A 12,472-nucleotide genomic window follows, 5' to 3' on the forward strand; every position below is an offset into this window, starting at 1 on the left:
GGACGTATGGACACCATATTTCACTCTCGGAGGGAGTGGATATTACTAGTATGAGTAAATTGTAAACGATTTCATGTTATTTAAATAATCATTGTCATCTTTCCACAATCTGTGTGTCTGGTGCTCGGCCTAATTGTGTTGCTGACATTGCGATTACTGCTGTGTCTTCTGACCTTGTACCGTTTGACCCTGTGCTTGATGCTGCAGGTGGATGCAGTACCTGACTTTGTGAAGTTGGCTAGCTGTCCTCCCATTCAAGTTAAGGTTCCTCTCTCACTGGTGAGACGACATGCAGAATCTCATGCGTGTCCATTGCCCATGGCAAATAAATAGCAATAAAACCTTGATTTGAGCAAGACTAAACACAAACCTAAAAAGAGTTTAAAATTTGAAATACTCAAATGGCATTTCCAATTTGGCTTTTGTTTTATTTTGCTGTGACATCTACTTTGTATGGTATTCTTTTACCCCAATGTTGATTTTGTTCATCTTCTTGGTTTATGTTTGATATAGAAATCTGGTGTCTAGATTGCTCGTAAACGTCGAGCAGTATCCCAAAAAGGTCTAATTTATATCCATATTGATTAAGAAGTGTGTATTACACTCTCTTTAACCCTGGTGTTGGGCTAGCGGCTGGGGTGTCAGCTTAGGATCCTAGGATCCTGGGTTCGAATCCCGGTCGATCGCTGAATTAACGCCAGGGGGGTTGACTCAGCCTGTCATCCTTCCGAGGTCGGCAAATTGAGTACCAGTTCACTGGTAATTCCCTGTTTGTCGTTAAAGGCGGCAAAAAGGGTTGGCGTCAGGAAGGGCATCCGGCCGTAAAACATTGCTTCAAAAAGGGGACCGAAAAACAACAACAACCACGGTTCCCGAAAAAGGCCAACCCCCGCTTGTGGGGAAAAATGGCCTCTAAAGGTGTTTAAAAAAAAATAAAAATTTATTACACATATAGAGTATCTGATAAAAGATAGGGAATGGGTGGCGCCAAAGCATCGGTGGTGGAACCATTATGGTAAAGCGAAAGGATTCGGACCATTTGTCACGCAAATATCCGTTAGAGCAATTAATAGTTTATTGGCTTCAATCAGTAAAATGTATGTCGTGGAATCTTTTGAAAAGTCACCGTATTACCAGACTCAGTAACATTGTGATTAGACTGTCAGCTCTGAGTCTGCCAGGTCGGCAGTTCGTTTCTGATCCCAGCCGAGTTCTACCAAAGATTAAAAAAAATTACGGTTCACCAGAGACCTGGGTTCGATTCCTGGTCTGGGTGTATAATTTTCCCCCACAAATCGATTTTTTTATTTCAATTTCATTGTATATTTGAACACCGTATAGCCTGGTGTTGGCTTAGCGTTTAGGGTGCTGGCTTGGGATCCCAGCTAGCTAGGGTCATGAGTTTGTATCCCGGTTGATCGTTAACGCCAGGGGGGTTGCCTCAACCTGTCATCATTCCGAAGTCGGCAAATTGAGTACCAGCTTGCTGGGATGAATGAGCCATTCGGGTATCCTGCGTCAGAGTGGCGACCAGGCCAGGATCGTGCCCAATGGCCAAGGAAACTGCTTCAGCAGCCCTATGCATCGTCACAGTGCAAAACGGAATGGTCATCATCATTTGAACACCGTAGAACACAAATCACCTTGTTTGCACTTCCAAAACCTTCAGTTTAGCGGTACTAAGCATAATGTTGCACTGTCTCGACCAATCAAATGTGCTGCGTGCTCAGAGTGGAATAACGGCGAGATTCAAACAAAATGGCGGCACGATGCGATGCAATGACAGAGCTAACTGAATCTATAACATCTGGTTGTTTAATTGCATCTTTTTCTCAAAGATTGTTCCAAGATTGCAGTTTCTCTGAGTTAGCAGAAGGTTTATCTCTGGGTTGTTCTGTTTGACCCATTAGCTTCATATGGTTGCCATTACACATGTTGTTTAAAATTCACAAACAAAGCTAATATAATTTGTTCTTGAAAACGCAAAGCAAGAGAAGAAAAGATCCTTCCCATGTCCTTTTTCTCAAGACTGCACGTTCTAAGATGTTCTATTAACTCTCTTGTTTAAATCTTATTTTTCTGGCGTATCCAGTAATTTACCTCGTTGGTGTGGTACAGGATGCCACTTCCCATGTCACATTATGCCACTCACCATTGTTGTCTTTACTTGCGAGTCTGTTGTCTTCATTTGCTGATCTGTTTATCGTGTTCGCAATGTAGCTTTCCTAAATTTACTTTATTTACTGTTGGCATGAAAGCATGTTGGCATGTGAGCATGTTGGCATGAAATCCTATGGTGTTATAATGATGAGTGTAACTCTTCTTCTTGTAGAATGCTCCCAAGGAGCATGATGAGGGTGTACAGCGGAAGGTCACAGTCGAACTGCTCGATGGACAACGCCTGCTGTTAAGCTGTCACCCTAAGGCCAAGGCCCAAGAGGTCTTTGAAGTGGTAGCCACACGTGCTAATTTGGTCCAGCACTCGTTCTTTGGCTTCGCTACATGCAAGGGTGAGCATGTGGCACAGTTTGTGGAATGCTGCATATACCATGCCACTTCAGATTTTTTTTTTTATTACCCTGCGCTCGCGAAGTGAAAAGCGGGATTAAGCATTCAGTTGCGTACGTACGTGTGCTGTGTGCCGTGTCTGCATTGAAAAAATTCATTCTGCATAAAAAAAAAAATCATTCATAAAAGTACAGGCGCCATCTTGTAAAAACTTCGCACCTCTCTATCTCTGAAACCACTCCATGGAAAAAAAATTGAGACCGGGCTCATTGTCAACTACTCCCCATGGGGAGTAAGATATGTTAATGATGGTCATCGGTGCCTTCGTTATGACGTCATAATTTGACAAATACAACACTTATCCATCCGATCATTTATTTTAAAAAATTCAGTAACTGTTGGTCTGATGGAGACGAAATTTTCACCATCGGAGTGCCTCCTCCTTTCGAATATTTTAATGATATTCATGACGTCATAGGTCATGTAGTACAGGCGCCATCTTGGAAAAACTGAAAAATGTTGCACCTCTATTTCCAAAACCGCTGCATGGAAAAAATTGAAACATGGCTCATTGTAAAGAACTCCATATGGGGAATAGGTGTTGTTAACGATGACGTCATTGGTGCCATAATTATGACATCATAATTCGACAGGGACAACGCTTAGTCTGATCAGTTTGAAATGTATTGAGCGTGATCTATGCAACAATTATATTAAAGCGTATAAATTTATGATGTCATCGCTCACGTGGTCTGGCAGCCATATTGGACCAAAGAAAAATAAATGTTCAAAAACAGAAGAGTTGGCTCACACAAGTTGACTGCGCAGGGTAAGTATTCTATGAATACCATCTAGTTAATAATAGCTTTCAAATACTCAGGCTTCATGGAGGATGTAACTGGTATCCCAGGAGGGGGAGAGGGGGGCATTTAAGTGACATGGTTCTTCTTCTTATGTGGGTTTGCATCATTGGTGGGAGTATGACTGTGCCACTGATGCAGTGCCCCCTGCAAGTTAGAGCAGGGATTTGTAATTTGTTCAGGGTTCCAGCAGTAGTTCCTTACTATTTGCGAAGGGCACCGTTTAACATTCACCAACTAATGCCGGAAGACGGGACACCCAGTTTAACATCCATCCAAGGGACATTGATGAATCGCCCGGCTTGCGAAACGCCAGGTTGCCAGTTTATACTTAGGTCGGATATTTGAACCCGTGTTAGACAGCACAGGTGAGTGTGCATACCTGTATTGCATAATGATAGGGTTAAGGAGAAGGAAAATGGGGAAATAAAAATGAGCAAGGAAGATGGAAATTACAGTGAAAAGGTTAAAAAAAAGTCCTGGAGTGATGAGTACCCATGGATGTAATATGACAGGTTTGATGGGGGGTAGGGATCAGATCTATTCCAGGTGATATTGAAAGGTGGACATTTCAAAGAAATAATATAAATATAAGCATTATAATTACATAAAAGAAAAATTATTTGCTTCCGGTTAAGGAATTTTTCCACTATGTGTTTGCTTCCAAATAATGTGTCCCCAACCCCTCACTCTCGGTACCCATCCTTCCCTGCCATACCAAACTGCTCCTGGACTGTCTTTTGCACCCAAGAAGGTGGATACGGTTCTTTCAACCCTCGACTATGACTGTGCTACTGGACCAGAGGGCATCAGCTCATCTGTCCTAAAAACTTCTCTGCTGCTCTTGGACATCCTCTCTCTGCCCTTTTCAAATGGTCATTTGCGCTGGGCCATCTTGTAACTGCTTGGAAATTTGCCAACATCACTGCATTACATAAAAAGGTGCACAAACCGATCCCCTTAACTACAGACATATTAGCCTCTTCAAATCATCAGCAAGACCATGGAATCTATCATCGCTGTTGATATGAAATCCTTCCTTTTTGTCCAAGGCCTCATGTTAGACCACCAATTCGGATTAAGACCAAGTCATGCTACCTTGGAAATGCTGCTCCTACTTTCCTAACAATCGATGAAGGCTCTCAATGTCAGACATGAGATCAGGGCCGTCTCTTAAGACCTATCTCAAGTGTTTGATATAGTCTGGCTGGCATTCCACCTTACTCTCCAAACTCTCTGCCTGTGGCATCCAAGGGCAACTACACACATGGATTACTGACTTCTTCTGCTCTCGGAGCGAACGTATGGCACTCAACCTAATCCTTTTATCTCCTCTCCCTGTAATTGTCATGGTTCTCTTTTTGAGGCAATGTTTTTATGGCCGGATGCCCTTTTTGACGCCAACCCTCTTAGTCGCCTCCTACAACACGCAGGGATACGGTGTACCTATTCTAAACCAGGGTACACCGGGAGTCTCCCTGTCAAGGCTGGAATGCCCCAAGGCAGTGATCTGGGCCCAGTCCTATTCCTGATCTTCATAAATGAGCTCTTTGACTCTCTGGAAAATCCTCTGTATCTACAGACTTGGCATTTAATATGGAATATTTTTTTTGTGGGGGTGAACTTACTTTTCAAGATGACTTAGAACCAAAAGTTCATTGGAATTATGTTGAAATTATTCTAGATTTTGTTAATGTGACCTTTAAAAGAAACAAAAACCACATTTGACATTTCGAAGCAAATAAATTGATCCTTGAAAGTGATGTAAACTGATATCGAACTCAATTCACGGACAGTACTGTGTTAAACTTCTGTGCGTTTTCCAGAAGTATGTCTTTATTTTGCAAATTAGCCAAAAAATTTTTTTAACAAAAGTTAAATTACGACGGGGATTACGGACAGTAAAATTACAGTTCAGTACTTCGTGTAACCCCCACGAGCATTCAGGAGAGCACGTATACATTGAGGCATGCTGTTCACGAGATTTGCCAAGGTTTGGACAGGAATTGCTTGTCATGCAGTTACAATAGCTTGCTGTAATTCACGCACAGAGGCAGGCTGCTGGTCCAAGTTGAGTCTGTATATGCTCAAGGAAGACACCCACGTTAATTCTGCCCACAAGTTCTCTATCGGATTCATATCCAGGGACATGGCAGGCCACTCCATATGCTCTACACCACGGTGAGCAAGAAAGTGTTGAATCATGCGAGCACGATGAGGCCGTGCATTGTCATCTTGGAAGACAAAGTTTCCTCGAAAGGCTGCACGAACAAATGGAAGCAATGTTTCTTCCAGAATGGCCCTGTGCTTAAACTGGTTCAGGTTTCCATTCAGAACAACCAGGTCAGTTTTGCCCCCTGCATGAAAAGCAGCCCAAACGGTCAACCCACCACCTCCAGCTTGGACTCTTGGCACTATACAATCTTCGTTGTAGGCTTCATGCACTTGGATGCGGCCATATTGACGATAGACCAGAAATCTCGACTTGTCACTGAAAATCACGTGATTCCAGTGTCCTGGCTGCCATTGACGGTGCTCTCTGGCCCACTGCAATCGGCGCTGGCGGTGTTGTCTGGTCAGGCGTGGCTTTCTCAGGGGACGCCTGGCACGATAGCCTGCTTGAACCAGTCGTTGGTTGACTAGCCTTCTGGATACAGGCACATTTGTCAGTTGCTGCCACTCAGCCCTAAGCCGATTAGCTGACTTGGTGCGGCCATTGCAGACTAACCGGTGCAGCTGGCGATCATCTCTCCTTGTGGTTCTGTGGGGACGTTCTGACCTCGGTATTGGAGTAGGGACACCCCTCTGAGCATTTCGTTTCAGGATCTTTGACACCTGACCTTCAGTGATGCCATACTGCCGAGCAATAGCACGCTGTTTCATGCCGGAATTTCGTAAAGCCACCACTAAATGACAAACAGCATTGTCGAGTTGACGGACCATCTCCAGGGGAAGCGGCAATAACTTTTGTAGACGTGCAGCAGTTGTTTCCACTAATACAGAACGCAACAACCCTTATATACCCGATTGTGAAGCCAATCGTCAAATGTACCTGTCCGTACATTTTGTCACACCACCTGTGATATAATCCTGTTATTGACTTCTTGCTGTGACAGACAATCAGTGACATGGTTCTTTTAACAAAGAAATCACCGAAGCGTAAAAGAAACTCACCAGATTGATATACCGAGTTCAGAAAGTAAACCCAAGTCAAGAAAAAAAATAATTCCATATTAAATGCCAAGTCTGTATATGCTGATGACTCCACTTTCTGTTCTGACATCCTTCATCCTTCAGACAGGTAAGCTGCAGCATCTTCCCTCTTTTCAGAACTTGGAAAAATTCACAGGCCTTCCAAACTCTTAAGGAATAAGTCTTTCTACTGTCCTTTTGTTCTGCAGCATCCTGATATGTCCAATGTCCTTGGTTTTCCATGAGCCTCGACCTTAAGTTCAAAAAATACAACACCGCAGTAAGTACTAGATATCCCAATGATATGGGACAACGGTAAATTATTCACGATGGTACAACACCGTGTGAGGTGCTCAAACCTTGACAATGATGCTAATGCTGATTTGATTAATTAAGCACAAACTTGTTCATTGCTAAAGCTTCAAAATGTCGTTTCATAATTACCAATATTAGAGAGTTCCATTTTGAGGCAGACATCCCATTTTTTGAGAAGGGGGAGAGAGTGCAGTAGAGGAGGGAACATACCTTGGTGCAAGTTAAGGCCTACCCGATCACGTCATTAACGGTGCTTTTGGCCTGTCTTTCCATGATATTCAGAGCCCATAACTCGAATGCACCTTGATGGAAAATCGTGTCGTGATTTCCTCACTCGGCAAAGCGACACGTGACACTTTTGTCACCCTTTCAGGCAATTCCTTTCATTTCGTACCACCTGAGAGGAAGCTTTACCATGTGGCACCGGAGGGTTGGAGGGATGTGGGCAACAAGAAAACCAAAGCTCCGCCGCTGTTCACTCTTCACTTGCGTGTAAAGTTCTTCCCCGACGACGAGGCGTGCCTGCGGTGAGTTTCCACCATTATATCAATTTCCCTTTGTTATGGCATCTGTGCAACAGTAACAATTATTTTGAGGTATTGATCACACAAGGCAATTTGGCCCACCATTCCAGCGGCCTATCCATGCGACAGCACTCCCACTATCTACAGGAAGTGCAAATTATGCAGCTAATCCCAAGCATGGAGTTTTGCTAAGTTATTGGCATACAGATCACTATTTTCGAGAAGCAGTTTGGGATATTTAATGTCCGCATCTTAAATTAGACTTGACGGTTGATGCTAGTTACATCCAATAATGGAGAAAAAAACATCTTTAGAGGCCATTTCCCCCGCAGAGCAGGGGTTGGACTTTTTTGGTCACCGTGGTCCCCTTTTTGAAAAAACACCTTTAGAGGCCATTTTTCCCGCAGAGCAGGGGTTGGCCTTTTTCGGGCACCTTGGCCCCCTTTTTGAAGCAATGTTTTACGGCCGGATGCTCTTCCTGCCACCAACCCTGTTAGTCGCCTCTTGCGACACACAGGGAAATACCAGTGAACTGGTACTCAATTTGCCGACCTCGGAAGGATGACAGGCTGAGTCAACCCCCCTGGTGTTAATTCAGCGATTGACCGGGATTCGAACCCAGGATCCTAGGATCGCAAGCCGGCACCCTAACCGCTAAGCCAACACCAGGCTTAACATCCACTAATGGAGCATGGAAATTTTTCCTCCTCTTGTGCATTTTTGTGCCCACATGTTCACTCATTTATGATGAATTGACGCAGCTCTTTTAGTGCAACTGATACTTCACCTTGCATCACACTCACAAAGTGTAATCGGCCTTGTCATTTCAATAACGGGGCCAAAAATAATGGCTTTCACTCTTCGGTTGGAAACTAATAATTTAAAGACATCTTCCTTCAGGAAAATTGCATTCGGCTATAGTAACCTTCCCTCACCTTTCACCCTTTCTACCGTACAAATGTTGTTTTCACCTGGTGGCTACTCTGCTTCTTCATCTCTCTTCTGTTTACCTGTGTGCTGCCACTACATAGACACGACCTGACACGTTACCAGTTCTATTTGCAATTGCGGAGGGACATCTTGGAGGAGCGGCTGCATTGTGGCTCTGATCTCGCTGTCCTCTTGGCAGCACTTTCCCTACAGGCAGACATAGGAAACCTATTTCCAGAGGTGAGACCACCCATGTGTAATAACTTGGGGTCTTTAATCTTTTTATTTATTTCTGTTTACTCCCCGAATAGTATAAAAAGAGCCTTTCAAGTAGTAATTTAATGATGTAGTCTTACATTCTAGTACGAATGATGTCGATGCACGACACCATCCCAGTTTTCTAACTTTTATTGATAAATTTTCTGATGATAATTATCATTCATTATAATGTGACCACATTTTCGGTACTATAGCAAGAATGTGGTCACATCCTGCGACAAATGTGGTTACGGGCCGATTGGGAACAACACATTTAATCTGTTATTAAAAGATTGACTCGACACCTCTCATCCATGTCACCCTCCGCCACGGTTATATCAGAACGAGCTGATTCATCACACGGTCACAAATTGTTTAACCCGGATGGAGTCGTTCACAAATTACATAACGCTATGTTTTTTTAGAGAGGTGCTTACTGTGTGTGCTGATGGGCTTAATTAAGCCTTACTAATCATTTCTATTCGACATATGATTAGATTTTTCAGGGTCCCTCATCGTGAGCAACACTTGACCCAAACAAATACAATGGAAATCTGTCGCGATAAACCCGGGCAGTGTATAAGGCCTACAGGCCTGATGTCTTGGGCCCACCAGAATACCAAGATGGCGGCCATATTATTTTGTCTGGGTGCCATGGTGGGTGGAGTCGAGCGATAAATGTGGGTGTGATCTGGCAGCTGTCCAACCAATGGGTGCACATTTCAAAAACCGACCCCCTACAAGAGCCCCCAACAACAACAGTAACAACAACCATGTGGAGTGCCTGTAGACCTGTGGCGCGTTGCAGGTAAAAGTACTATTGCTTTACATGTTAATTAGGGTTAGTGCTTCATAAGTTTATTTACTTTGCTGGCAGGTCCAAGAGCGGCACTACTTTCGGGCAGAACACTATCTCCCGCCAGGAATGCTGTGCCTCATGGCTCCGGGATACATCTGGGAACAGGTCCCACGACTTCATGCAAGCCTGCATGGCCTCGCGAGACGAGACGCAAGGCGCCACTTTCTCAAAGTATGGTTTTTCTGCTGTTAATGTTCCTCTTGCTAAACAAGGTTAAGTGCTATAATTGGCCAATGTTATTCTGTTTGCCTCTTTATGCTCAAACCGTCTGCTTCGTTCACGGATGTGATTGACGGGGTACTCTTACCCATGCTCTGTGCCCTTTCTCTCAGGTAGCCCAGTCTCTGCCCAATTATGGTGTTCATAGTTACCAGGTGCTGTGGGAGCGCAAAGCTCTTGCAGCCACTGAGGCTAAGCTGGGAATAAAACCAACAGGTGTCACCATCCATGGCCTGAGCAATGGAACACAAGTCTCTGAACTTAACTTTTCTTGGACAGAGATCAAGAAGATCTTTTGCCAGGTAGATTACTTGTTGGCCTAGGTTGTTGTCAATGTTAAAAGGAATACTGCAATTTATTATTATTTTGAATTACATTATCATTACTTTCAAGATGAAAAGTTCCATCCTCTCTATAGTCTCTCTGAGTTTGGAAATGTCAAAGGTCAAATTGTGTGGTTCATGATTTACTCTAATTTGCTCTTTCTTTATCTCCCATCGCTTGATCCTTCAAACTCCATTCAGCGAAAGCAATTGGTGATGCTGCCCGTACTACATGGTGAAAAGCATGAATTTGTGATGTCCAGCAGTGAAGAATGCCATGGACTGTTGCGCCTCTGTGAGGATCAGCATAGCTACGGCTTGCGCAACCTATGCAAGCCAGGTGAGTCTCCTTACATGCCCTTTAGGCAGCCCGAACCGAGTGAACGTTACTGTGCTTTCATTTGTGGACTTCTAAGATTTCCTTAAGTGGCCATCTACATATTATGTATGCAAAAATGATGGAATTTTGGACCACTCCTCCATTTTTTTTTCTTTACCATGTATGTTTGCAGGAAAGATATGCGTTATTATTTAATTTATTAAACATTTAGCTCTCTTATTGTAAATTAATATTTGGTGAACTTGGGAAATTACAGTGCAAACTGTGCATTCTTAAGTTGTATTTTGTTCTGGAAATGTAAAGGATGATAAGAACGAGCCAATTTTAAAGCCATTAAAGCTATGATTTATTAAACAACTTGACAATACAAAACCTTGTTAAATACAACGTAAAACAAAACCTAAAGACGAATACAAAGCAGAACCTATCAATGATAGGCCAGTGAGCTTGCTTCCAATGACAAGCAGTCATGGAATCCATCATTGCTTACGATGTCAAGTTGTTTCCCGTTTCCAAACAACCTATCTCCGACCATTAGTTTGGCTTCCGTCCCAGTCTCTCAAACTTGGACATTCTTCTGCTCTCCTCCCTGCAATGGTTGGAGGCATTGAGTTGTCAAACAAGAGGTTAGGACCGTCTGTCTCCCTGGACATGTTTCTGGCTTGCTGCATGTGGCGTTTTGTGTGGCAGATTCCACCATTTTGTATTCCCCTGTCCTGACCTTTTCATCCATTCGCCAAAGCCTCCCTCCCATCTGCAGGCAATCTGCAATATTGGAGTCTCTTAATTGGTAAAAATGTGATTATTTTGTAAGGGTGGCACTAATTTGCATACTAGCATGACACAGACACATGTGATCACTTTAAGAATAGTTTTGTTATGATCTTTGACCCTCAAAACATGGGTCTAGACACCTTATTTGTTCAGTTATCTGCAATATTGCCTGAGATATAGAAAAACTAGATTTTTCGATAATGGCGGCACTAATTTGCATAAAAATAATACGTGGGACATTTTGACAACTTTTTAACATAGCTCATCATTTTCTACACAATTTTTCCAATTTAGAAACACTGATTAGAAGTATATTTCTGGGGGGTGCATGATGACCGCACATCACTGTACCCCCCCTCTTCCTACTAGACTAAGAGGCCTATGTTGACTTTTTGGTCTATGTTGATCTCAAAAATAGTTGGTGGTTGAATTCAGTTCACTAATATGAAAATCCCATTCAAATTTCAAGTTAATCGGATGAAAATTGAGGATTTTAGAAATTTTAATAGAAGTGGTTGACCTTTGGCCTATGTTGACCTTTTGACCTAAAAATGGGATTCTGTTGGACCACCAACTACTGTTTGGTGAAGTTTTGTGAAAATCAGTTTAAAAGTGTGACCTGTAAGCAAGTATAAGTGAACACACACACACACACACACACACACGATCAACATACTTGTCCAAAAAGTTTTTTCTGGGCCAAGTAACAAACAGACCTTTTTGGTTTCAGACCAAAGTTTCAGAGTTTTTCGGTTTTTGGTTTCAGACCTGGTCACTCTACTCTGGACATGCTGCTTCTGCTTTATCAACAATGGATGGAGGTCCTCAATGCCAAACAGGAAATTAGAGCTGTCTCCCTTGACATATCACGTGCCTTCGATACGGTCTGGCACCCCGCTCTGCTCACCAAACTCTCCTCCTTTGGTATCCATGGAAATCTCCACGCATGGCTGGCAGACTTCCTCTCAGGTTGTAGTCGACGTGTGACCCTGAATGGGTTTCTCTCATCTCCTCTTCCTGTTCAGGCTGGAGTTCCCCAAGGCAGTGTTCTGGGCCCTGTGCTTTTTCTGGTCTTCATCAATGATCTCTCTGACTCTCTTGAAAATCCTCTCTATCTCTTTGCTGATAACTCCACTCTCTGCCGCTCCATTCCTCATCCCTCAGATCGGCAGTCTGCAGCCTCCTCACTCTCTGCAGACCTGGACAAAATCACAGACTGGGCAAACAAGTGGAACATGTCTTTCAATCCTGACAAATCTAACACTCTTACGATGTCTCTCCGAAAAGACCGACTGGACAACATTCCCATCCACTTTCTGAATAATCCTCTCCAAGAAGTTCTGTCACTCAAGCTTTTGGGTCTCACTATC

At 43.3% G+C, this 12,472-nt stretch overlaps 1 protein-coding gene across 5 annotated transcripts in view; it reads left to right on the plus strand.

Moving 5' to 3' along the window:
* LOC137418504 (tyrosine-protein phosphatase non-receptor type 13) overlaps positions 1–12,472 on the plus strand; it is a 240,305-nt gene that overhangs the window by 57,443 nt on the left and 170,390 nt on the right. For all 5 annotated transcript variants that reach the window (XM_068104581.2, XM_068104582.2, XM_068104580.2 and 2 more), the window contains exons 9-15: positions 208–279; positions 2,333–2,510; positions 7,249–7,402; positions 8,431–8,569; positions 9,465–9,617; positions 9,779–9,967; positions 10,190–10,328. In XM_068104581.2, the coding sequence (XP_067960682.2) occupies positions 208–279; positions 2,333–2,510; positions 7,249–7,402; positions 8,431–8,569; positions 9,465–9,617; positions 9,779–9,967; positions 10,190–10,328 (1,024 nt within the window). The remainder of the gene's footprint in view (positions 1–207; positions 280–2,332; positions 2,511–7,248; positions 7,403–8,430; positions 8,570–9,464; positions 9,618–9,778; positions 9,968–10,189; positions 10,329–12,472) is intronic.

Source organism: Myxine glutinosa, chromosome 8, assembly GCF_964187855.1.
Source record: "Myxine glutinosa chromosome 8, kmMyxGlut1.1, whole genome shotgun sequence".
Taxonomy (NCBI): Eukaryota; Metazoa; Chordata; class Myxini; order Myxiniformes; family Myxinidae; genus Myxine; species Myxine glutinosa.